We start from the raw sequence: 27,566 nt of genomic DNA, 5'->3' as shown, positions 1-27,566 counted from the left end.
AACGTAAAACTGCATAGCATCCAAAATTATTTCAGTCCGCACCCTAGGCAGCTACAAACAACTCTATACTTACGGTCACTGATGATTCTCAACATATGAACTCCACATAATGTGAGCATCTCAATGATGATGTGGTCGAACCCAGCGACTTTTGGGAGAAAGTGTGGTTGATTTTGCAACCGGAATTGAACAACCTTGCGAACGGGTCTACATAGCGTTGTCCGTCCTTTAACGTCTCAACGTGTAACGACATGTTCTCCTCAGGGATTCCAGGCAATCGATGTCAGGACACGCTCTGTCACCGGCAAGCACTGTTGGTTACAAGGGATAGGCCGTTTCCCATGCCACGAATCATTATTACGATATTTATAACCACATGCAATCCGTACACCGAGTGCATTTCCCCCATACTGCAAGCTCACTGAGACATACCTAAAGATTCAGCCGAATTTTACAGAATGTGGTTCATTTTTTACCTGAGGCGTAGTGACGCCTGCTAAAACTTTCTTCAGTAGCTCTGTTCTAGTTGTCAAGTTTAGTTTTTAACCCGGCTTTGCATGAAGCTGTTTCCATCTTCGGCAAGTAATTACGAGCCAAATGTTTCTCGGCAGGATCAGGGATAAAATTTACTTATTTCTCCAATTATGTGGCCTTCGGTGCCAGCGATTCAGTAATGATCCCCTGCGACTCAGTGCTACTCGACCACCAGTGGTTGCTTAGCAATGTGAATTCTTTGCACATGGACGGAATATAACGCTATTCCTCCTTTAGTCACATATTTCACATTTTCCGTTCATTTGTTGACAAGCTGTTCATGATTGCACCCGTTTCCATTGCACCGGTGGTCTTAGATCGATCCCCTCAAATAAAGTCACTCGCCTGGTCAGACACAATTTGCTCATTTCTTGTATAAGCGCTGATACACTACTTAACGAAAAAGGATGCCCATGTAATCGTTAAAGTATTGTAGGTGATTTGCTAGCGAACCATCAGTTTACGAGAGAAAGTAAATGCAAGCACATCACACTGATCGGTCCCCTACCGCCATCGAAAGGTACCAACTGCAAGTAAACATGCACTAGTTTTGCCAAATGACTGAGCGTCATTATACTACAATTTCGTTCCTCCAAGACAGTCACACGAACATTCGTGACATTCTGGGTGGCTCATTTAGGTAAGTCCGTCGTGGTAATTGAAGGTTGTGACAGCTTGGATTTGACTTTTACACCCTACTGATTGCCCTAGGATGTAATCACACATGCGTCTGTCTACTATCTGACAGCCAACGATTAGCAGAAGGATTTCATTGATGATTCATGTCGGTGCTCCGCGCACACACTAAACTTCCGTGACTGGAGTCCCTGATGCTGGTTTTACTGAGCCTCCGAAACATTGAAAAAGCTTATCTGGATATTTCTGCAGCGTGGTAACTGTAAATAAGCTGCCACCGCCTTCCGGGTGAGCTCGTAACGTTTATGCCCACCAGTCGTTTTGATTAAGGAGATGGATTTGACATCTTTCGTGAACACGTGCAGTAGTTGAAACCAGTGAAAACCAGGGCACTGCAGTTAGCTACATCAATGACGACTCCCATAGAGACAGAACTAGGCAAGCACTCCAGACTCTGCGTACTGGTCAGGATTTCATTAGACGCTCTCAAAACACCTGCTTCACCGGAAAAATATGGTAGGAATGATAGCACCTCTTATGTACTGCAGACGGTGGTGGAAACCATATTTCGTCCTTGGCCTCCTCCGTGATATATCGAAAGGCAGAGTAGCTTGAGACAGCCTTTTATTGGGGCGAAAGAATATTACTACAACCGTATTTATTAGGTCATTAAAGAATGTTGCACAAGGCCGCACTAGAATCTTCGTGAGGAAGCGAAAAGCTTTGAACCAGATTGGCTGACATTCTGACCAATCAATGCATGTCTACGTTAGGCTTCAGCTTGCACGTAACACTCCTCCAATCGACGTCATGTCCGGTAATCAAGAGGAGCTGGCCTTTTGAACCAGGCTGACATTCTGACCAATCAATTCATGTCTACGTTAGGCTTCAACTTGCACGTAACACTCCTCCAGTCGACGTCATGTCCGGTAATCAAGAGGAGCTGGCCTCCAGAAAACACCACAAGCGATAGGTTCAAGCCAGCATTCTTTAAAGTGTCCTGCTCAAGCTCTTCCAAACCTGTCCCATGTGCTATGTTTTTCAGCCAGCATATCCACAGTATGCCCATTCTACATTTAGTATACATTATATTTTAACATACCCATATGGAACTGATCTCAACCATTTCATATGAGACAAATGCTGTCGTGGTTGCATAGCAAGGAGCCCGCAACACCGCTCCATTTCTTCAGTTATTCTATTTATAACATAGCATCGTTAACGCGACCGAATAGTTGTGCGTGAAGCTCGCTATTGAGGTAAACCATGATACTTGGGCACAAAACGGTATCTCAGTCACTTGGTCAATTTTTCCCGCGAATTATGCGTTAACCCTGTTCTTGTACTGGTGTTCTACTGTGACCGTATGAGGTTCCTTAAGGTTCCACCGATTGATTGATGATGCTGTTACCCTTTGTTATTATTTAAAAAAAAACTCCGAATGCAGCTTCTGGCACGCCCTGTGACACCAAAATAAGCTATCCACGTTATATTACTTTACATCGGGACATTTATTGCATATTTCCGTAATTGCGAAAGCAACTAATCATCACTGTCAGCAAAGATGGAAACCGTTCTTCTACTTCAGTAATATTTTGCTGGAGGTAACACGTGCTATAGGTGTACGTGGGCTATTGTCATACATAAATTAATGTTATAACGACACGCCACCTATCGATCTCCATCACTCATAGCCACCAATCGAAACACAGTTATGCGCAAAATCGATCTGATATGCTGGTGTCATTTCGGGTGCTCCGTTGGCGGTGATTACCATAAACTGCACTCTGAAGTTAAGCCATGCAAATCGTGGTGTGAAACGTTAAAAAAAGACACCTTGACTAGCGAACTTACCTGTTTGTTTCGCACGCATTCACTGCTCTGTGAATGTGCCGGATGTGAATTCACATGCGGCATTTGCAAACATCCCGTTGTGTACAAATTGTGAGGGTTGACGATTGTCTCAAGCAAACTGACTTTGGTCACCGAGTGCCACAGTTTACTTTGGCGGCTGATGCATCAGAGTTTTACCATACTGACGACTATCACATAATATTGGTATTTTGGTTGAACACTGTTCACAATTCTTACACATTTTTCATTGTCTTCAACCATTCGTAACCATCTGGTTTGGTTGGTTCCGACTCGTGTGTATATGAATAAGGATAAAACTACAAATGCATAAACCGCATTAATGGATCGCCCTATTAGGAAGCCATTTTCAGACCCAGTAGGGTACGCCAATTTCGTAAGGCTATTTGCAGATGGAAATAAGGGCCGACGCAGCTGGATTCTGGACAGATGCTAGAAATATTGAGACGAATAAAGCGGGACTTTTCATGAAGGGGACTGTTGCAATTCCAGATTATACCTGGTTTTTAACACCGAACACGCACGAACATGTACGTAAAGGGTAAGTATGATATAGGGGCCACTCGAGAAGCCGGTCAACAATTAGCTACGTGATGCCGTTTACGTGATGATGGATGAGTGGCGCCATATCCTGTCTGGGTGAGAGCCAAGCACACTGCTGATCAGCCGCTCATGAACGAACGTTTAAGTGTTCTAACGACTAGCTACTATCAAGCTACCGACAATGTGTGAGTCATTCGTCATCTTTTCTGTAGATACCTATGTGTATATAATGAGTGGCTAGCATTCGACACGGATTCACCGGCCAGTTTTTTGGGCCCTTGGACGCCCACGACTAGTTACGTAAAAACGGTGTATAGGGAGCTGGCTAAGCAACGGAGTGTTGGTTTGTAAATCCGTAGGATAAGACATTCGCGCACGATAATAAAGTGATATAACACATACCGTACAGTGCAACATGGTACTACTCACAGTAATATCCACTATGGAGGCCCAGATGAACCACTATGGTTGTCAAGTTTAAGTAGTCTATGTTTTTATGATTCTGCAATTCTGAACAACAATATATACCAGGGGACGGCCATCTTTTGATACCCTGTTTTATTCTAGAAATGATCTTGTCAGCATAGTTGTAACACTATGCCTACTATTCGAAATCCCGACTCAATTGTTGCTGCTTACGTCAATCCATACTTGTCGAAAAATTGCCATACAACCAAAGGGGACAGCAAAAAAAAATTCGGCACAAAAGCCATTTAAAATTCATGAATACAATGGTATTCTGATCGGTTAAAACTACCTGGATAGAAATATGTCTACTGTCCTTTTCACTGGTGCACCGAGAAAATTAAGAGAGAAATTGCACCAACTAGACGACATAGGAGGGGGGACAAGAGTATTCCTGATGCTAGGCGATATATTGGAAAACCTAAATCACTCGTAGAAGCTGAGGAAAATGTCATTTGTAGTGTTAATCTCATCCCTGCAAATCATTTACAGGTTACAAAGATAAATATTTGCGGCGGATCAAGACTTTGTGATGGTGACCCGAGGTATTCCTGATTATTACGTTAAAATAAATTGAATAGACACCCCTAACGTTCTAATATGGAGAGTTCACTTTGGTGTTGTCGACTGGTTAAACAGGCGACTGTTCCAATCTAGGTGAGTAACTAGAAATATTTATATTTTATGCTATGCAACTAAGAGAGGGTTATTAGTGGCCAATTATATTTTTAGAGTCATTTGAGTTTATTACTATGCAACTAAGAGAGGGTTATTAGTGGCAGCATTCTGGAAACCAAAATTGTTGAAATAGGGCTCTCTGACATTGCCATTGCGCAACAAATTGATGGACGTTGTTAGCTCGAAAATGGAGGGTTCTCTACAACACTATACCATAAGGTCTATATTGGCATCCTCAAACGTGATGATACAAGCCGCCAATCCATCATCCATGAGAAGCGACTAGTACTGTTCTCACAGTGTTACCAGAATAGAAGAGTACTTCTACTCAGTTAAAACGGATACTTTGGAAACAAAGTTGGAGTATGAAAAGGAATGACAATGAGGAACTGACATGATAATAAGTCTTGACATATATTGAGAAAGGATAAATGAAAACTAGTCAAAGCTGATGCGAAGTGACGTGATTGACTCCTACACTGAGCTTAACTATTCAAGACGTTTCTCTTTTCTCCTCAACATACCTGAATCTTAGTGCAAGGGGATAGCATTCAATACTTCCTCCGCTTTGCTCAGTAGTTTCAGGAGTATTAGTAATTTACAAGCCGGTTGGAACACTAATGACTGTAAGCTAGACTAAAAGTTTATGTGTGCTGACTTTAGTGAATTAAAACGGAGACTTGCAATTCTTGTGCTGGGTCGACAACCGAATACCAGGTTACTTTTGTTGTGGCAGGAGACGTCTACGTTAAGCAGTGTCACGGGACTCGGAGCTAAGAAACCTAACGGCAACCATCGGACTAATTGGGTCAAAAGAAGACAATCACGAAAAACAGAAGGCCAATCAAATGAGCAAAACCCACCCCACAAAGCAAGAAGGAAACGACCGAATCACAGCATGACAACCATATACAGAACTGCCGAATTGAATGCACTCAACAAACCAACCAGACACAGGAGATTGAGACCACGTGCGATTCACAGGAGACCAATCAAACTACACGACGACTGTTTCCGGAACTACCAGATACTGTTTAGAAGCTATATAATCACAGGCAGAAGAGGAGGAAATCACCCACTCAACCCTGCACTGACGATGTCACCTCGATGGGTGACATCCAACTGCCAAGCTCGGCGAACAGACCAACAACCAAACAGCGCACCCGAGATACCTACATTCCACAGCATTGCTAGTGCGAATATACGTTTGAAAACATTTGAAGTTGGGTTCCATTCGAAGCTTTCTTGCGCTTAAATTTAAAGGAAGTGCAATTTGTTATTTTCCGAAAAAAGAACTATTATTTTCCCCTATTTTTGCTAATGGAGATGTGATTTGTGACGGTTACTAGAAAATCAAAGCGTGTTAAATTGACGAAACGTTAAACCTTAGTATTTTGGTACAGTCAAGGTTTTAAAAAATGACGCAGTTTGTTACAGGAAAAACAAGTGCCCGAAAGGTCCCCATAGCTTTACGTGTTAATTTTATAAATAGATTAGTGAAACTATGGCTGTTCGAATCGCGGAATGATGTGCACGACGTTTTCACCTAACATGGGATAACTAACCTGGTAAATATTCTCTTACACGCCTGCACCATACCGCGAAGAGGCCTGTACTTTATAATCTTTCAAGGAACATTTACTCGTCGTCAGAAAAATACCAAATAACGTCTAGCTACTATCTTTCCATAAGTGGTAGAACGCTTATACTTAACTCAGCTCCGCAGTGGAGATGCTTGCCAGCATTTTAGTTATTACCTGCTACCCGGAACGAGCACTAAATGACAATTTTAACTTGCGCTCGGTGTTGACCATAAATTATTTGATTTTAACTAGTATGAAGACTAAACGTTTAAATCTGCAGCTTGGTTACGCGGATCTTCACATCTTGATTTGGCCAGTGGTGTTGATTTAGATTTTCTCAAATGCATATGGTTTACAATGGATCAAGTGTGTATACAGTCGAACGACTTTTGTCCGAAATGAGCCGAGTTTAGCTCAAAGGAAGCCAGACAACTGGTGTCTCTAAATTTTCAAACCGTTTGAAGATAAGTAGACAGAGGAACTTCAGCGTGTTTGTGGTCAAGGAAGTCCGAATGCCCACAATGGTCTTAGGATGGACCCGAATTACACGAGTATGGCCAGCTAGAACAATGCACTAATCAGTTTAGTCTACAAATAGGGTCTCTGAAGTCATTTCTAGCACCGTCTTAGGCTTAAAACGCCGTAATATTCGGCGCGAAATGAAAGCAACCTAACAGCTGAACCCTGTGACAATTCGACCTGTACAACAGTGGTCGCAGTGAGAGGTTTGAGGTAAATTGCAGTATTCCACATTGTATACATGACCGCATATTATTCTGGCACATATTCTTCTTGCAGACGTCTTTTTATCAATCTAGGTAACATTATCGGCGCGCAGTAGTTGTTTTGCTTTTTGATTTAGTGGTGCGTCGGCGGGTAGACCTAAGTACACTGGATGAACCTATTAAATAAGTATGTTAAATAGCTGTGTTTCTGTTCTCCGCCTAGCTACTAATTCGATGCTGGCAAGACTAAAACAGAACTTAGTTTATGCAACGAGTTATGTAGATAACCTTCGGCTGTGCGCACTATAGTCCTTCGAGAATTTACGGATTTTAGGCCGTGTTTATTGTAGGTAGTTATGAGTCCATTATCTAAACAAACTGATGACATTCATGTAACTAGTCGTAAAGAGGAAATTTACGTATGCCTGCTGACACCTCGGTCTNAATTTACGTATGCCTGCTGAACACTCGGTCTCGATTAGGACACAGGACTCCCGGTTCTGGATGGAAGGAGAGGAAAAACTGAGGATAACATGAATGAATCAGGCAATTACCATCAACAGAGGCATTTAGACGTTTTACGGGGATTTAAGTTATACTCTTAGTGGATAAAACATTTCCAGAAAAACAGTCAGCTAAAAACTATGTACCTATACTTCCAATATAGTTCGCTTTGCTGAAGAACAGAGTTTGCTGATGTTGGTTTTTGTTAGATTAGGCTCACTTATTTAACTGTACTCACAAAGAATGTCCTATAACCTCATCACTGCCTGGTAGACCGAAAGGGATTCCTTGCTAGATGCAATGCTCACATCAGTTGGAGTATAATGTCGGCATGTAGCATGTAGGGCCGAGTATATCGAGGTGATATGTACATTTAACGAGCGCTCTCCTAACGTACAATAATTCTGAGGGAATTGCTTTGTAAGAACCAAACGTTGTCTTTAATCGGATGCAACAAACTTCACAGAACGAAAAGGTAGGAGCTTTAGTTCCCATATATGGCGGGTAGTTTGTGAAATTACCCAAGCTAGTCATATTCTTTGGACATAGCTACGTTAGTGGTTGTCATTTTTTATCTAAAAATGTTCGGTGGCTCACGAGAGAGAAGAAATGTCAGCGATTCATTTACGTTGGTTCTCAAAGCATAACTTACCGCTGAAACAAGTTAGTGTAGTCTCGTCACCTGTTGTCGGTCATTATTACACCGCGGCAGTCCCGCTCACTTTGCCGGGCAGCTTGCGTGGCCCCCGTGGTGATGGTTGAGTAGTATCGTCCTCCCAGTAGACGAAGAAGAAAGAGCGTCTTATCTTTCGGCTTAGGCAGCACATCCATTTGAATGAAGATCGTACCTACTCGAATACTAGAATATATGTTGCGTGAGTTTGGCGTTTGTTTAGTTTAATGGATACTGATCCTTCACCATGTTTATTCAAGAAAGGAAAAATCTCAAAAGACTGACCGGTTGTAAGGCGCGTCGTCCAAATGACCGAAGATCTCATTTTTATGGCATCAGTATTGCTTCTAGAAGATTGATACTAGAACCCCCAATTACAGACAGTACTTCTTGTTCCTACAAGCTCCTAATTGATATTTTCTTAGTCCAGAAAATTGGGAACTATTTTGGCAGAGAACCATTTCATGTAATTCACTGTGTATATGCAGTAGTTTTTGTTCATTTGTGCAATACTACTACTCGCTGAGGACATTAAATTCTACGGAAATACTTAAAGGACCATAGAAGTGAGGTATTTTGTGGGTACATGGAAATTTCTTTGCTCTTAAGCCAAGTAAATGGGAGTAAATCGATGATACTTCCCCATTCCTTAAGCAAAAACGAAGAGGGTATGGAAGTTTTAAATGGTACATCAGTTGAAATTACACTAATCCCTCCGAATAGAGTTTAAATCATCCGGGGCGATTGGACTCTCTGTTGGACAGAGAAAATTCAACATTCATTGCAGCTAACGACATCCTCAAATGTATTTTTTACCAAGCTTAAAGTCAAACCGACTCATGTTCGATTTCATAGTTCCCGCTTATGTCGCACCAGGAGAGATGTTGCGTTGCCAATGTGGCAAGGATTATGGCGTCAACCAGACAAAACAAGTTTTTGGTTATATTAATGCGTACTTTGGGTGAACTGTAACGAAATACGTTGTTTGAGTACATGTGAGGTCTGAAAATAACGCTGAACGTTAGCAATCGATGAACAAACAAAAACAAGTCCGTAGTTCGTCAGTCGCACGCGATGCTGTGACCAGCTGATTGGACGATATGCATGAACGGAGGACGTATAAAAGCTGCGGAAGAACGGAGCAACTAACAGGCTGGAATTCATAGTGCCAACTGATGCCAAATCCTTATTTCATCTTAAACGTTTTATGCACCACGTGGGTTGCAGCTGAATCCTTAAGGGTCGGTTCATTTAATATTCAAATGTTCGGCAAGAAGAAGGTGGAAAATGAGAAAGTGCTGCGCCACATTGTTCAAGTAAGGTAGTTCACGATTACAATTGAACTGAATATCAGATTCTAAAACGATATGATTTGGTGGTCATACTGGAAATCAGAGACAAGAAAGGAACGGCATTTCAGAAACTTTTACAACACCTCAATCAGTAGGTTTCAGTGGCTATAAAGCTATTTTTCTCAGACAGTCCAACGGGTCGTACGCGTCGTATGTGAGTGAAGCTCTTGGGAGGACAACATCGAAAGAACAATATGGCGTTCTCTACAAGCAAGTACAATAGCACAGTTTGTGTGTAGTGTGTTCTCAGGTTTCCGAATCTGAAAAAATTCAGCATTCACTATATTGGACGTTTCATTCTTAGTAAGTTGGATTGATTCTGATTTGTAGTTTGATCTGCTATTTCGTGCAAAGTTAAAATGAAGGCGCGTAAAGGGCAACGCTACAAGTATAGACGTTTTATCATTGTATAAGTGTTACATTTCTTTATAACCTATTTTGGGAGGAATATGGATGAATCAACTGGGCTGTGCTTATATCAATAAGTCTGTTAGGGTCAAACAGTGCACTTGCAACCGGTCTCTGTTCTAGTAAATTTCCCGGAAATAGCAACTTATAAATCGGTACTTCATTATAAATCAGCCTTATCACGAGACATTCATTTTTAGCATCAATATACACGAGTGATTTGTCGGCAATTAAATAGGTCTTGGGTGTTGTCAAATGAATTTGTAGAGGACTCCATCAAATTGTCTGACTTAGGATATCTGGCAATAAATGGCTATTGAACCCAAACTGTAGGACACGAACGAACGTAAAAATGCCCGAGAGCTCGCAGCTAGAAAGAATCGGGGCTGCTAGAAGTAGATTGTAGGTGTGTATTGGTATGACCTGAGAAACATACATACGACTATTGTTCTTAGCTGTAATTACTAAACAACTATGAGAAGTGAGGAATACTTCTTATTTATAACCATTTATATCAACCATATACATTCTTCTGAGAGGCAGAACCAAGTCAGAAACGATTCTTAGCTAGTCAGAACGGAACTCATATAAGTTGAGAAGATAAACTCTGTTATCTAAAGGTGTCAAAGTTTAAATGCTAACTTGTTCAGTATTCTCAGTAGTGAAAAGTAAATTCGTACATTACGTTACAGGTTTCCGGTTTAACTTTCATCCTACCCCTCAGTCTTTCAGACTTATATTATACGCTTCACTTCCAATCCTAAACGACGGCTAATGTTCAAGTTTTTCGACGAAACGTTCGATGAAGTAGAACTTGGTGCAGTATAAGTCTCCGTAATGTTTTCGATCAGAATGAAGGTACAGCGTGAGATAATAATCTCATGTAGCAAGTTCCCTATGAATCGTCAGCATTCGCCTCCAGCAGTGGCCCAGATGACCAGTGTTCTTTTGGCACTGATACTGAACAGATTATTTCAAGTGTTATGTAAGGTTAAAAGTGGCCACCAAGGGAGGAGACGGTCTTACAATTTAGTCTGTTTGACTTGTAAACCAGCACCGAGCATTGTTGATGGCGTGATCGGAAACGACCAAAGAATTCCCGAAGTCATCTTTTTACTTTATATCTTCACGCGAGTTATATAATCAAAAATGTCTTACTGATTAATGTGTGTCAACACAACGGCACCCGTTCATTTTGACTGTTTGTGCTCTTTGTGCTATGTTGTCTCACGACTTTTCTTGCGTTAAAGAAACTTTGACCGCAAGATGAAATTAATGTCAATATATTGATTATTGTTCACGGTAAATATGACCTTGACTTCCATCTGACTTTCAGCTTAATGGGCTTGACGATAGCACACACATTGGTTAAATATGCATACTAAGAGAATGAACTGATCAGCTGCTTTCAGACTGTGATACGTGAATATGAACGTTAATGCTCAAAGTTTTTCCAAGTTAACCTTCTTTCTCTCCTTGAAACAGAATATCCAAACTAGATCTGAGCCGTTTTCAAGTTTTTCCAGATCCGTACGACAAGTATGAACGACCTCCGATGGGCTTTATTGTGCATAGTAAGGAGAAAGGTAATCAACTTCTGGATCTTCATCATCGCCTTCAAGGTTTTCCTGAATTTGGATGGATCGCTGTGCATTTGGACCCTGACTCAGTTGAGGCCGAACTAAATGCGTTATATGAGACCGCTGAAAATTTTCGGAAGGAAAATAAACTTGATGCAAGTGAAATGTTGACAGCGAATGCAAGATTTTACGATTTCTTGTGTTTAACTATAGGGAATACACCACTGAGAAGACCAACCCTCGGGTGGGTCACGATTTTTCCAGTCTATTTTACCAAAATGCTCCACATGATTTCGTGAACTGAGTGTGTTTACCGTCCATTGATACGGTTGCTACTTGAAACCTTGAACTCAGGGTGGGGTAATCCATTCTGAGAGTTTATCTACTCTAACCAACTTAATAAATAATAAACGGGTTGTCAGTTTGTAACGTATGAGAAAAGCACTTTGTAGAACCAGAAACCTCAAAAGAAATGACACATTTTGTGAGGCCAATTCCACTGAAATCATGTCGCTAAATTTGGAGTTAGCCAGACTTGAGAATTGCTTTGCGAATAACCGTATTTCAAAGTATGCAGCTATGTGATGCTGACTCTGAGTGGCATAATGCCAATTCCACTGAAATCATGTCGCTGAATTTGGAGTTAGTCAGACTTGAGAACTGCTTTGCAAATAACCGTATTTCAAAGTATTCAGCTATGTGATGCTGACTCTGAGTGGCATGCATTATGGAAAAGCATGCAGTAGTGTACAATAAGTCTTGTTGACTTTGGGATATTTTTCGTGAAGAATCACGTGAATGTAGCCATTGTAGCCATGATGAGTGCGAAAAACCAATAATCCCATGGAAATGGCCCTCTGGGACCTGGAGATCGAAAGTTGACATGCGACCTGGGTAGAGTTGCGGGTAAACAAACTTTCAAACAATAGCTTTAAATAATATCTGTTGGTTCGATGCATGATGACTAAACAAGTTGGCAATACTCTGTTTCCCAGAGCATCCCAATTCGAGTTCAGCAATCAATCTGTTGTAAATTTTAGTTAGGGGGTTTATACTGCCGATAAAACCCATCTAAAGAATAACGGTTCCATGAATTTCATAAAAGTATAGTAATTGGATGTTGTGATTATCAATTGGGCGCATCTCTGAAGGTCTATATGCAATTATCGAAAAGGTCGCTTGCCTTGTACGTGATACTATCCTACTGTCAGTCGAAGAGTTCGTTGTTGCATTGTACTGCTCTTGTGTGAGTTGACAATTTTGCATTTCTGTACAAGAGATCTGTCTGGGCATGTTTGTCACTGTGTAGATCGTACTGCTGGAGCACTTCTCGTGTTAGGCATGTTTTATATCACAAATTCTTCGGCATGTCTACAGGATGTACTTTTGGCGGGAGACATGAATGCTGACTGCCGTTACCTCAGCAAGCGGAGAATGCGGGAGCTGAGGTTGATCAAAGATACTCACTATTACTGGCTTATAAACGATGAATGTGACACAACTGTACATTCAAACAACTGCGCATTAGATCGGTAAGTCAGACAGTGACACAGATGCGCTTTAAAAACCCTATTGTACTGTAACTATAAAATCTTGCGTTGTCATCGTGCCCGTTGTTTTTGCCCTTTTTCTGCTTAGTTCAGCAGCTTATTTCAGGGAGTGACAACAAAAATGATTCACAAAAAGAAAGGGGATGCACTGGAGATAGAGTTCGTCGGCTAGACAGTTTGTTCGCTTCCACGATCTTATGCGCTTTTTGTGCTTGGATGTACATATTTAGCCCTTTGAGAACACCAAAATCAAAACTTTTCGGATAAGATTGTGAATAACATGTGGGTGGCCCTGGATGATATCACGCTCCGTATGGCTAACAGATCTTCCTATCTCTGAGGCTGCAATTGACTCATCGACTCATCTGTCTTTCTTACATCCTATCCCGTAAACTGCAACTGGTGGCTACCACTATTACTGAACTTCGTTTTCTATAACAAGCTAAACACATCATCATCCAAAGAGGAGGTTGTAGGCAACAGTAAACCCACTTCCAAATTATTGCCCTCATCATGGGAAACACCGTGTGCCAAACACTACTAGAAATCCTATGATGAAAGCTGTAAAGCTGAAAGAAGTCAATCGTCTTCGCCCGTGCGGGGTCTCCAAGGGCAGATTTTCAGGTTTTGGAGCCCCAGTATTTGATGAATTGGCCTAAAGCTAAACACGCCACAGATCTGTTTGAAAGAATTTCACATAAGCTTGTAATGTGGTATTCAACAAAATTTCCTCAATAATTTGACGGCCATAAAAGCGAATCTGAGGATAGATAGCTGTCACTTATTCACCTTATTCTTTGTAAATGTTAGCGATCGTGCTTTTTTACGTCTCGTGCAATTTCTGAATGACTTCACAGCATGATTGGTTATGGCACAAATCTGAAAAGTGCAGTAAAGGGCCAACGGGGAAACGCATACCGCTATGATAACGAATTGAATTTGGATATCGACACGGTAAGTTTTGATTTGCCTATAAAGATTTTTAACTTTCTGTGTGAACAACTACTCTCTTTGCAGCCAGTTTAAGGAGACGACTCGTTTTTTGGATGCGAACACACCGGAGACATTCCCGCGACGATGACTGTCAAGGCTCTTCAGTGGTACATTTGACTTAATTCATAAGGCTAATCCTTCGGAGAACATCAAATCTGACTGAACAATGAGGCTTTCTCGATGACCGGTGCCTTCATCATACACGGCCATATAAGTTGGTTTGTTACATTTGGTCCATGAAAGTGAGCGGGTTGCACTTCTGTCGAGCCTCATTTGAAACGAGGAATAATTTTTTTATTTGCTACTACTGTATTTTTCTCTGAAAAAGAGTGAATTGAGTTACCAACCAGTGAGCTGGTACAGTGAAATGCTAGGAAGTTCTGGTACATGATTTACATTCGGTTGAAAAAATATAAGGGTAGGAAATTTGAGAACATTCATTCAAGATATGATCAACTAAGGGTGTAACAACATCAAATCCATTAACGTAGATTACGTGGCCAAACGATAGCTGCTTTGTAGCCCAATAAAGCGCTGATCCCCCGATAAGCACTGGACCAGTGTTCAACTGTCATTTTAGATTCCTTGAAGATCTCCAAGACGGGTAGTACAGCTTATACCAAACAAGACTGAAATTACTGCAGGGCTTACCCGATCAGCACTGGACCAGTGTTCAACTCTCATTTTAGATTCCTTGAAGATCCGCAAGACGGGTAGTACAGCTTATTCCAAACAAGACTGAAATTACTGCAGGGCTTATTGATCTAGATAAACTTTACCTCCTGCACGGAATCCACTTGTCAGTCTGCACAACCTTCCAACTATCGATACTATTTCGTCGGTAACTAATAACAAACAGATTTATGTGCATAGAACGCACACTTTTGGTCGTTGGGAATGCTGCTGATGCGGCCCAAGTGTCACGATTTAGGAAAGGGGTTATGATCAACCGATGAGTAAAGAAGTTTCAAAAACCACAGGTTTTAGCAGGTGTCTCGAGCATGAAGTGGTTCTGATGATGCACCACGAGTCATTTCCATGTTGCATTCTCAGATGACAAACAAATAGTTGTGCAGGTATTAAATACTCGACTGCTAATGAGTGGAGCTTTACATCACCACAATGCCTTTACGATTCCATTGAACTTTTTCACTACTCGCGAAAGGACGAAATTTTGCTATCCTCAAATTAATTGCTTCCGACATTTTGTGTAGCCTATTCTTGCCACCCCTTTCAGGCAAAGGCGATCAGTGACCACTATCCAATTGAAGTCGAGATGGAGAAAATAACCAAAGATAGATCCTTCACCAACCGACCAAAACCTTCGAAAACAGCACAACCCTCCTCGTTGTAACTACGATTTCCAACTGCCTTCGGTTACGGTAAATGTGTATAAACGTGCTACTGTTGTTCTAACCTTAACTGGCTATTCTGCGTCGATTTTACGTTGTTCTGGGAGTTATTACGCAGGTCTGCAGTTTAACCGCTTCATCTCTTTAAACCTTGGATAAATTTAACGGAAAAAATGCAGCCACAAACCACGCGAAGCCACGCCATCTGATTTATTTGCAACATTCTTTGAACAAACAATATCTATTTTCACGGTGCGTTTAGTTTCAAAGTAGTCCATTAAGAGATCGTCCTTTACCTTAAGTCGGTTTATGCTAAAAAGCCAAAAAGCATTGTACCGCTGTTTAATCCGTATTGGAATTAGAACTCACAAACTTCCGGTTTGTGGTTGAATTCTAAACCGTTTGATCAACCGTCATTTAAACAGAATACAGCGCCAATCGACTTTAAAGAGGGGACCCATATCCCACGGTCACGTTCAAACTGGCTCTCGGGTGAAGACTTCTGAGGCACATGGTTCAGTTGTCGTGTGAATCACTCTTCTATTGAGCTATTTGTAGTTTGTCAGTAGCAAGAGAAGATTTTTAAAAAATTTAGTCGTCCTGTGAGTTACGTCGTTCTGTGCTGGTAAGCCAAGAAGATATCCACAGCTGCTTTGTTCTTATTAAGAATCATTAGCAGTGCGCAATACACGAATCGACGGGACTATTCGAACCAGCAACCTCCCGCCTAGTAGTTGAACCCTAGGTTGCACACCAATATTTTATATCAGGCGCATCACACTTGAAGCTACCAAGACAAAGAAATACTTCACTAAAAATAATGGCCAAGAGGGACGTCCATGAACAGCCTAGTCCCCCTTTGTCGTCCTTCATTATGACTAGCTGTCACTTCCCGCATCCGTAAAGATATTTTTCATTCGATGCTGTCATCTGCCATCTCCTATTTACCGCTCGGCACCAGCAGTTATAGAGTTGCCCAAGAGGTAACTTTTCTTCTAGCATCACCGCTGTTAACCGGTCGTACTTATCAGTAGAAACAAGCTTTTGTGAACCATAATCTGTGGGCACAGTCTCCACACAGAGCAATAAGTGTGGTTTATGCAAGGAGGATGATAGACGCAAGACTCCACTCTTCACCGCCACAACCGATTAGGTATGAGGCTTGCTGCCTACTGGCATTATTAGGCGAATATCCTTGAGTATGTCTGCCTTACTTCAATAAAGTGGCGGCAACTTATCGACAGCCCCAAATACTACTATAGAAGTCCATTATTCATACAGACACTGAAGGTGACCTGCTGGGTTGGAACAGCCAGGGAGCACATATTACTTGATGCAAGCATTCCGATTCGTCATATCGTTCATTACGATTTTTCACTGCAAGGACTTAAAATATAAGTGCGAATTCGGTAGTTGAACGTGAGTAAACTTTAAGTTCCGACCAAACAAACATCAAAAGGATGTACGTCATATAGCTCCTTGTCGTTCAATCGCTCTCGACATTGACGGCTGACAATATTATTCAAAATACTTTTCTAACGTAATACCGCTTCTTGTTAGTTCAAAAAAGTGGATCTAGGCACTCACTGTTTGAAACCCTACAGAAATGAACAGCTGAGATCCCAATTCTTTGACAATTCCCGGGCAGCGTTGATTGAGTACCAGTGTAACGGTGATACTATGGAAGGGGGAGGCATACAAGTGTAACGGTGATACCACTGATGGGGGGGCACGCGAGTAGTATGTGTTGTTCGTAGAATTGAAATAGGGAGATCTGTTGCAGAATTCGTGGAGCCACTTTGTAACATTTGCTTAGATTTGACCGACGAATGGGTGGAGTCAATGAATCTCCAGGAAAGTTCAAGAAGACTTGTTCGGAAGAAAATCGGTGTCCAGTCTTTGTAAGTAAGATGCAGATTAGAGTTTGGCTTCCCTGTTCAATGGTCTGTAACCGGTCAGTAGGCATTTCCTAATAGAGAACTCCGCAGCAAAGGCCTTCTTCCTTTCATAAGTAGTATGTTTTCTTGTAAATTCGCTTTACGTCTCTTGAAAAGGGAGATCCTATTGCGGATTTGTGTAGTCTCTGTGTGGCATTTGCTTGGATTTGAGCAACAGTCAATGAATATCCAGGAAAGTTCAGGAAGACGCGTTCAAGGGAAGATGGATGTTCAGTTTTTGTGAATACGATGCAAATGGGAGTTTTGCTTCCCTGTCCAGTATCCCGTAAGTGGTCAGTTGGCATTTTCTTATAAATAACTACGCAGCGAAGTCCTTCTTCTTTTCACCAGTACCAACTGCTGGAATCACACACGTCCACATAAATAATACTGGATTGATATTTCAAAGTTGCAGAACACGGTTCTTTAAAAAAACTACCAGTGGCTTTGTCGGTCTGAATAAATCGAAAATCTATACTACACAAACATACGAAAGGTAAATCAAATTTGGTGATGAAATGCGGCATTGACCGTTATGCCGGACGATAGCGTTACAAACATACCTTGGCATCATAAATGATGCATATCTGAAAACGACAAATTTTGAACCACTCATCTGGTTTTTTACTATTTTGTAGCTATCTTAAGTGGGCTCATTCGTCAAAAGGATTCTTGACGATTTTCTAATTAGAATAAACCAGCTGTAAAGTGTTTGTCGGCTTTTCGGAATAGATTTCCTTCACCTACTGGACAAAATCTCTGTTGAACATTCCAAAATCTTCTGGCAGTTTATATATAACTCAGACGAGGAACAAATTCACACGACAAGTGAAAATTCCATCACACAAAACTCGTTGCTCGAGCAGCTAGTTGACACTTTTGGCCACTTGATATGGATTCCGTGATTTAAGTACGAGTGATACTCCATCCTGTCTGAGTGCGAGTTCCTCACTGCTGCAGGTTCAAAGTTGATTCTTTCCAGCAAGGACGAAACAGCTGCGCAGTGCTTCTTGGCTTTTCAGCATACAATCGCTTCACTTACAGGGCGAAATCTCGATTGAGCACTCCTCATCCGTGAATGTGGGACTATGAACCCATCAATCCAGTTAATTAATATTGAGCGACCTTTTAAAAGAAGAACCTACTAATAAGGTGAAACTTTCACTAACCTTTTCCAACATCGATAAGTTCCCCGAAAGTTATTGGCAACCAGTCTACGAAGCTCGTAGTCAAATTTGAAATATTCTACAAACGCAAGCGTTGTTGACAAGAATGGTGGGTTTCGCTTACAGCTTTTGTGGGGCCAAAATTACTTATTATTTGATTCGTGGCTAATGCCGATCCTCTGCCCCTGAATCACACTGATGTGTCGGTGGTAACAGCACTATACACGCATTGATATGTACAAAAGCATCGCGCTATTCCCACAGTACTTGCCGACCATGGTAAGTTTGAAGAGGCTTCGGGTTGAGGAGTGGATGGGTGAATGAGCTGGTTCGCTCAAGTTGGTTGCTCACGGCAGGTCACAGGAACTGCTGGGATAACCCGGCAAATGGTGGCTGAGTACTGCTAGAGGTAACTCAATGAACACTGGATCATGCATGATGTTTGCTATATGTTCACTCATCCCATGCACAATTTAATTTATTCTGCTCAGCAAGTGATGAATTTCAGCAAAAACCAAAACCAAAAACCAAACGAACAACCAAACGGCAAAACCTAAACATTTTGCGAGTAGAATTTGTACCAGTTTATTTGAAAAGACATTTAATTAAATATCGACCGTCGGAAGAGATGCCGACATTATCCGACAATGCCCCCTCACATACTTTTCAGCTTCTTTGTCTCCAAACAAGTGCGGGAACCACATCACGACTGATCACTATGGGTTCAGGTTATGCACCTCCTCATCTATGAAGTCATGGATACTTCCACCGTTATATACATGTAGCGCAAATATATCCAGAAGGTCTAAACGGAGTGGAGCGGGTAACCTTATGACATCCAGAAATAGAGAAGATTTTGAGGTAGATATGAGCCATCCTTTTGTTTTGTTCAGATATTCCATCCCCCAGTTTAGTCGTAGCGAAGTTGGACAATATTAAGCAGTTCACTGTCTGCGCATGCGAATCAACTCCTGTTGAACGGTGAAAAATTCCACTTCAAGTATGGGCGACAAACTTGACTGCTTACTGTCGGCGTGGTAAAATGGTCCACCACTCCCACCCCCACCCACCAAAGAACACACTAAGTGATTGTAAGTTTGAACTACGACGAAAAAGGAGATGTACTGGGTTCAAAGTGTCCCGGATCGTGTAAACTATAACTTGAAGTCAGCTATGAAACAATACCTCCGCTACCAACTAAAATACACTCTACATCGGTGGTCTCAGCGGGAGTTTCTTTGCAAGCCTAACACCTACAGACTAGAAATGATGTTCACATAGGATGTCCTGGTTAGCAGCTGCCTCAGCGAACAAAATCAACTAGTTGACAGTGTGAAACAGTTCACAGGTTAACTTGCATGCCGAGTCGTTCGTACACCCACAAATCTATAAGGACGTGCATTTTTCCTGACTATTTTCCTTGATTGACAATCGACCTTTGTAATCTGTCCCTGATTTAACTTGGTTTACATAAGTTTGTACATTTTACCACGGGAATACGGTTGAAATCAAGTGGTGTCAAGAGATGCACACGCTAATTACGGAAATTTTCAATGCTGTACTTTTGATGCTGCTAGAATTAGCATTCTGCAGATATCAAAATTGGGACCATGCCGTGTTATGCTCCATCCCAATTGGCTAAAAGGCCATACCCTTTTGTGACTTTATTGGGCACTCATAGTCTATCGGTTATGTATGTTGTTTACTGTCCTACTACTGGCAATTACGCCATCTGATCAGTCCGGGTTTAAGCAGGTCAAAGTGCTTTCAGGCTCTCCCATATGCGACCAAGGGAAAAATGGAATTTGATATTAACTGCACTATTTGTGAGTCTTTGGGACAGCTGTGTCATGCGAATTCTAAAGCGCATACCAGACCAGTGTTTTCACACACCTCCGTTTTGACGCTGGCATGCGTTCTAAAACAACAGGCTTACCCCATGACTTCTGGTTTAAGCTTACCATGCTGGATATGTGATTACTTTCATCTAATCCAACCGGTTCGCGTCATTCATAATTTTTTTGAAAAGTGGTTTCCAGGAAAAATGAAGCGTCTTCAGGCAGATTATCGTGATTACACGCCTGGATTGACTGAGTCAGCTAGAGTGCTTACAGCTAGATTACAAGGAGCTGAAAGTGTTCTGATACATTTCTCACAAAACGCCTAACATAACTATCCTGGCATAATCTTGTGGCAAGAATTCTGAGTGTTCTTGCTTACGGACTGGTTGTCTGGGTATTTATACTTTCTTAATTATACCTCTTTAGTAATCGCTCTTCAACCCAGTCAAAAACTGATTCATTCTACTCCAACTCAATTCATTGAGTTTACCTCAGTTCCATCTAGTGATGCTGTTCCAGATTCCTTCTCTCTATGCCAGTCATACGAGAGGAATCCCACTTTTTGATGGCAGTGGGTAGTATATTGGGATGAGCTGCATCAGCTTAACTTCGTTGCCTTTAACGCATTCTTGTGGTACAATAGCTTTTTGTCTTTTAGGCGTCAAGCAAAACTGAGTAAAATATGTACTCGAAAAGTTCACTTATACACTCATCCACCGGCAGGACAGCAGACGCACAACTTGTAGGTAAGATAACCGGTAATTAAGAAATTCACCCGGCTGAGATGTTTACCAAAAACAGCATTAGTTTCTTCTGAACAACCAGCTTGTTGTTTACACCAAACTCCGAAATAACGTTGTCACCCAAGCACGTTGCGAGCGCATTTATGCGCTTGCATGCGTTATATCGATCCCTTCCATACTAGGAAGATGTTAACTGGGTGTTATCTTTCACCCGTATTCTTCCATGTAGTATGCGGGCGACTCATTCTTTAAGCATTTTATTCCCGCCATGCTTGGTCTACAGTGTGTGAGCAATGTATACTAGGTAAACAAGAACAGCATAAGATGGATCCACCGGGTTTGTTGTCATGGAGAACGTTTATCGTAGTGCAGTACCAATTCCTCAGCGAGCCTCATTGCTCCCGACATAACTAAATGCAACATACTAATCCTGTATTTGTTCAGATCAGGCCATTCTTTTCGACCAGTAAACCATCATTTTGATGCTAGAGGGGGTTTATTTTCGATTGTGTGGCAATCTCCTTCCTCGCAACGGCCTGTACGTAAGAGATCTATCTTACAATTTGAAACCAATGAAAAGTGACCTATTTGGTCCCCTTAAACTTTTGAACAATTAATGTGATATTTGCTCGTTGACGCTTGATTTTCAGTATGCCACCAAAGCAGTTCTCTACGAGCTCGGCGGTATTGATAAATCAAGATACTTTACGGCCTATTAAAAAACACCATGAATGAACGTAGGCTGGCTATCCAGAACGCTGTAGACAATATGATGGTCGGTTGTACTGGATACATGATCTTGTGCCGACAGCTTACTAGAGGATATTTCGGGTATGCACAGGGCCGAGTCTTCCTTGTATGTCAGCAGGTGCGTCAACCTAATGCCAGTGAAGTGGCAGTTTACCGTCGATTTCCGTATTAGGTGCTTCTGGGGGGAGACCAAGAGATTAACATCATCTGAACGTCCACGCATCTGAACGTCCACAAATATCATGGAGGAATCATGTGCTTTGGTTTTTTATGCGCTGCTAGCCAGTGCGCAAGGTGAGTGACGTTTTTTTCTTTCTAAATGTAAAAATTCTAATGCCCTCATATCACCCGAGTTACCATGGCCTCACCAGTAACCTGTTTGGGGTCAAACATGAAACTGTTTCGAGTTCGTATAACTAAAACCAGCGAAATTCCCTCCGTACCGGTCTATAAGCCAAGCAAAAAGCTTAGTAACATAACTCCAATCGCACCTAACAGTGGGCTCCGATTCCACATTAGTTTTCGGTCCCCTGTCGAGTGTAGCGTGTGAAGTGTTTGCTAACGTTAGATGATGTACAACGTAGGACATCCACATTTCCATGGCAGTCTTCAATGAAACTCCGACTGCCGAAACTAAGATCAACGTTGATCTAGTGAGCCGGGGTGTTGGTTTCCTACAATCATCGACATGGTGCAGCAGAGTGTTATGTTCGAGAATTGTGGTGAAATATCAATGCTTTGGCAGCGTAGAGATCACAGCATTAACAAGAGTGAATCTTTGCATTTGAGTGTCTCCAAGAAGTGGACTGGAGAAAAGAATACAGTATAAGTAGAACTGCCCAGAAATCCAACGCCTATTCGTATGTACTGAAAGATCATGCTGGGACGCTGCAAAACTAATGCAAAAATTTCAGCAAGAACTCGTGAAAGTTAGCAATTATACTGCACCGGTTTTTAGGCCACAATGCTGGTGACCGAGCAAGGTCCCACACTCCAAATTAGCTCACTTTCAAATTAGTACAGTCCCAACAAACAAGGGGAAGTTGAAATATTTTGTATCAACAAAGTAGGTACAAACTAAAAATTTCCTAATGAACTGGGCAGGTAAGCGAGAAACCAACCAAATCCACTCTACTTCAACCATAAAGTTTGAACTTCAAAGTCGGTGACACTTAAATTAGTTTTTCGTGATAAGAGTAGATCGCGGTCTCCTCCACTCGTCTGGTAATGATGAGATCTGATGCAAAGCTAAATGATTCGTTTTTAATTCGGTTAACCGGAAACATACCTTGACAGCTGGTCACAAAGATACTACGTGAAATTAAAACGAAGATTGAGGTTTCGAAGCGCAACTAAACGAAGAATCCGACATCACGACTCCATGCCAGATAGGTTAGACTCCAATAACTAAACTCTACTGCCGCTTTACCAGAGCTTGTTTGAATTCTGAGTAAGAACATTAGGTAATTTTGTTCATTTAAGGACTCATCAGCATCTCAATCTCGATCATTCTCTCTTTTCATGTGCGTCCTCACTTACGAAATTCCGTATAACTAAAACTCTACGGTTTCCAGAAAGTTCATTCTGATTCTTCTCTACTACCCGTAACCAATTCCTGGGGATCTAAATTGATAGTGCAATATGAATATGGAAGTCATTTCCAAGGCTACGGTCATAGACAGATTGATAGATAGATTGACAGATAGACTGAGACTTTCAGAATCAAAACGAACACAAGTTGACAGTTTTGTAGATAAATTCTTCGAAAACGTTAAGGCGGAATGTTCGATTTCGTAATGCTTCATTTTGGCTTAGATGTACATGCTTATCTCACTTTCGTGCACCGAAAACCGTGTACCAAGTTGAATTGCTATGTGATAGGTTCCTGCACGGATTTCTGCTATATTGACAGCAAACTAGCCTGAGACAGACTTGAAACTAAACTCGAGTTATAGAAGCCAGTACTGCATTTATTCCCGCTTGAAAAACACATTTGTAACAACATGCACATAAAAACTCAGATTATTATCTACCCTGCTCTTGTGCTCTTTTTATTGAAGCATGACAGAAGGACCTGCACGTCACTCAGAAGACCCCCTAGACTTCATAGATGAGTTCATTTGCACCGTCGGTGGAAAATTTCCCGGGCTAAAATGAAGGATTGTATTCTAAATTCACCTTCGAAAGGAAAACTCTTGGCGTTGATGCCAAACCAGCTCCGGTGGTTAGGTAACTTACCTATGGGCAGTTAAAAATCGGATTCGAAATCAGCAGGTTCCAACGTTACTCAAACAAAGGAGAATTCAGGTAAATCTCAGTGCCTGAGAATGTCATTCTATGTCACGGAATGGAATAAAACACAAGAGATAGGTCTAGCAGGCGGTAATTAAACAGATTGAAGAAGAGTAAGGACACTACATTTGTGATAACAAGCGAGACTTTAAGAGGACATCGGTGTCTTCAGAGTAGGGTAGACCGTTGGGACTTGCGCAACACGCAAACGCATATGTTTTAGCAGGATTGTTCTCGTGCTTAATCTTTGGTCACTTGCGTTCTTGTCAGTTCATCTACTAAAATTACCCACGTGGTGATCCTAATGCCAACTACATTACTAACTGTAAGGTTACCAGAATGTCGTCAGGTTAGCCATCCCCACCTTGAGTGGGTATGCCCCCGGTAAAAAATGCACTGCGATTCACAAGGGAAGATTTGGCATTTCGCCAAAAAAATTAGAGGACTGGACAGATGATGTCGATACAAGTGCTGAATGTTACATCATCAGGCGAGCTGCAAAAGACACCCAAAATGTTTCTTAGTGTATGCTCAGCAGTTGAATCAATACTAACCGGGAAATTCGATTAAGATGCCTGTCATTCATATGATCATTTGCTATAGTACACTACGTTGCCTCCACCATTAGAGAGATACCGTTTCCAGTTTTAGGGAATCTGTTCCCGTTGTGATAAAGGTAATTTGATAAAAAAAACCAATATTTACTGTCAAATATCATATAACATCATAAGCACCTCACTGCGGTTCAAAACAATGAATCGCAGTAGCTCCCCGTGAATCACAGTTTATTTTTCACGGATCCGCCTGATACACTTACTTCGTCAAGTCGAAAAGTTCAACCTAGTTTTAAAGCAAGGAAATATGTCATGTATTTGTGTACATACTATTACGGTCATATTAAATTGATCACTGTCTTCAGTAGAGCTCCAAGGCATTTTCCCTCATATTGCCAGATGAACAGGTTAAGGTGAAAGTATGGATTGTAAAAACCACCGTCACTTGTTTATATTCCCAAGCAGCGTTTTGGAATTTCACCCGAAGGATGAAGTAGTAGTTTGTAGTACACAATTATCCAATCGAGGTAGATTCTTATTGGTCCCCCATTTTGAATGAGAAATTAACTTCACGTTTACGTGGATATGCCGGCTGCACACGGACTGCACCAGTATTTAAAGTTCATTGGCTTTTGAATTGCATTCATTATTTTTCGGTAACTAGTGTTATGGCCGGTAAGACACTTCTGGGGAGAAAACAGAAGAAATACAAGGAAAATACGCCTCTCCAAAAAATGACTTCCAGAACTGTTGGCCGAACTAACTCCCTGCGTGGGTAACAGTTTGATGGCCACGTTAAATACCTAAGTTTATAAACTGTATTCACACGCAAATGAAGCAGCTTGTCCTTCACTGTGGATCGCTCTCGTCAGCATCTTCATACCAAACGTTTTTGCCGTCAAATTCGCTCAGATGAACTCATTCAGTTTGATTTTCTGACAGAAATTCTTTAGTAAATTTAAAATGAGCCTCCGTTTGAATGTAAATTACTCTCGAAGCACGTTTATCAAACTCTTTGAATTGAGGAGGTTCTATGTCTTGAGGGTAAGGAGTTAATCGAATCCCGTAAATTTCATCTTCATTTTTCATTCAGATTCAATGGAGCTTTATTAGGATTGCACTTCGACGAACTGCTTCAATTTGTTAACTCGGAATTCAACAACATCTTTACCGATAAAAATATAGTTTATTATATTTCATTTATCACGACCCTGGTAGCGTGATGCTCGACAACTTGATAGGTATTTACAAATGGTCAGCTTTTTCTGAAGTGCTAATCAGATGAATAAAACAAAGCCACCTTGAGGACACGTGTCCCTTCCTGATTTTTTTAGCACTTCACCTCATTGATAAGAACTGGGCTTGCGGTTGGGGGTTATTCCAGAACATGAGCTTCAAAAATATGGCAAAATGACTGATTCACCAGGGCCAGGCCTTCTCAAGTTTCTTGAACGCACCATGTCTTTTAATACACAGGAGTAGCTTTCTACAAATATTTGCACACTATCGGTTGCCTGCGAACCGTCTGGTTTTTGCGAAAGTGTGTTGTTTAATCGCACATTGCATTGGTCGTTCGCGAAGGCGATGAGCTTTAGCGGTCGATAGACCAGCAATCTCGTGCAGTCATCGTTTCACCAGCCCCATGTGCTGTCACAGTCAGCTATTGGAATATATGCACAAACGGAGGATATAAAACTGGAAGAGTGGAGCACCTATTAACTGATACTCTATAGCGAGAGCTGATGCCAAGTCCTCATTTTATGCTAACTCTTTTAAGCATCACCTGGATTGCAGCTGAATCCTTAAAGGTCGGTTCATTCAATATTCAAGTGTTCGGCCAAAAGAAGGCAAAAAATGAGAAGGTAATGGGGTATATTGTTAAGGTAACATATTTCATGCTCAAAGCCTAATTGGAAATCAGATTTTGATACGATATGATGTGGTCGTCATACTGGAAATCAGAGACAAGAAAGGAACTGCATTCCAGAAACTTTTACAAGACCTCAACCAGTAAGTTTCACTGGCAATGAAGCTACTTTCCTCAGACAGTCCAACGAGTCGTACGCGTCGTATGTGAGCGAAGCCCTTGGGAGGACAACATCAAAAGAACAGTATGGTATTCTCTACAAGTAAGAATAATAACATTTCTTTGCTTCTGTACGATTTCAAGTTTGATACACACATAAATGTCTTCTAGGTGAAATTTTTCTCTCATAACTTTGGTCGACTGTAAACTAAGGGTTAAAGGAAATACCGCTGCCACTTAATCTGGAATTGAAAAAACACATATAGACTCACCTTTACCTAATATATTAAAAAATATTTTTATGTTCTAACATATAAATGTTCAGTTCCACGCTGATGAAACCATCGTTGCAAACGGTACGAATGGGTACTCTAAACAAGTACTCATGTGGATCCTGCCTTTGGCAAATTGCTGTACCAGATATATACCCCAGTGCTCAAACCAAAGAGCACAGATATGCTTAAAATTCGCGATGATGAAAGTTGTTTCGCGGAAAGACTCACTGCTCTGGCTTTGAGTCTCGGGGTTCAACAATGTCGAAGTCAACAGCAGAGGGAGCAATCAAATTAGAAACAGCCGGTAAATAACGGGCCTTTGAATTGGCATTCAATAGACCAATGGTTAGGTATTCGTAGTTAGGTATTCACAGATGACTTTGAGAACCTGGAAGCGTGCACCAACTAGGGTGTTTACGATCTACAGAAAACAATTGTTTGATTTTAATATCGCCTATAACGGTTTTACGAACTTTATATATATATATATATATATATATATATATATATATAAAAAAAGATATTTACAAAAAA

The 27,566-nt window shown here is 41.3% G+C and overlaps 2 protein-coding genes across 2 annotated transcripts in view; one reads left to right on the top strand and one right to left on the bottom strand.

Moving 5' to 3' along the window:
• T265_15501 (hypothetical protein) overlaps nt 1–27,566 on the bottom strand; it is a gene marked incomplete at both ends in the record, with an annotated part of 124,016 nt that overhangs the window by 10,244 nt on the left and 86,206 nt on the right. The gene's annotated exons all lie outside the window — the stretch shown is intronic.
• The window catches only part of T265_11707 (hypothetical protein), a gene marked incomplete at both ends in the record, with an annotated part of 25,229 nt that continues 9,137 nt past the window's right edge, over nt 11,475–27,566 (top strand). Inside the window, 6 exons of the mRNA XM_009178430.1 lie at nt 11,475–11,559; nt 11,596–11,708; nt 12,931–13,085; nt 13,961–14,057; nt 26,653–26,741; nt 26,777–26,860. Of these exons, the coding sequence (XP_009176694.1) occupies nt 11,529–11,559; nt 11,596–11,708; nt 12,931–13,085; nt 13,961–14,057; nt 26,653–26,741; nt 26,777–26,860 (569 nt within the window). The remainder of the gene's footprint in view (nt 11,560–11,595; nt 11,709–12,930; nt 13,086–13,960; nt 14,058–26,652; nt 26,742–26,776; nt 26,861–27,566) is intronic.

Source organism: Opisthorchis viverrini (assembly GCF_000715545.1).
Source record: "Opisthorchis viverrini unplaced genomic scaffold opera_v5_549, whole genome shotgun sequence".
Taxonomy (NCBI): Eukaryota; Metazoa; Platyhelminthes; class Trematoda; order Opisthorchiida; family Opisthorchiidae; genus Opisthorchis; species Opisthorchis viverrini.
The sequence above is the reverse complement of the archived record's forward strand: the minus strand, read 5'-3'. Positions and strand labels throughout refer to the sequence as shown.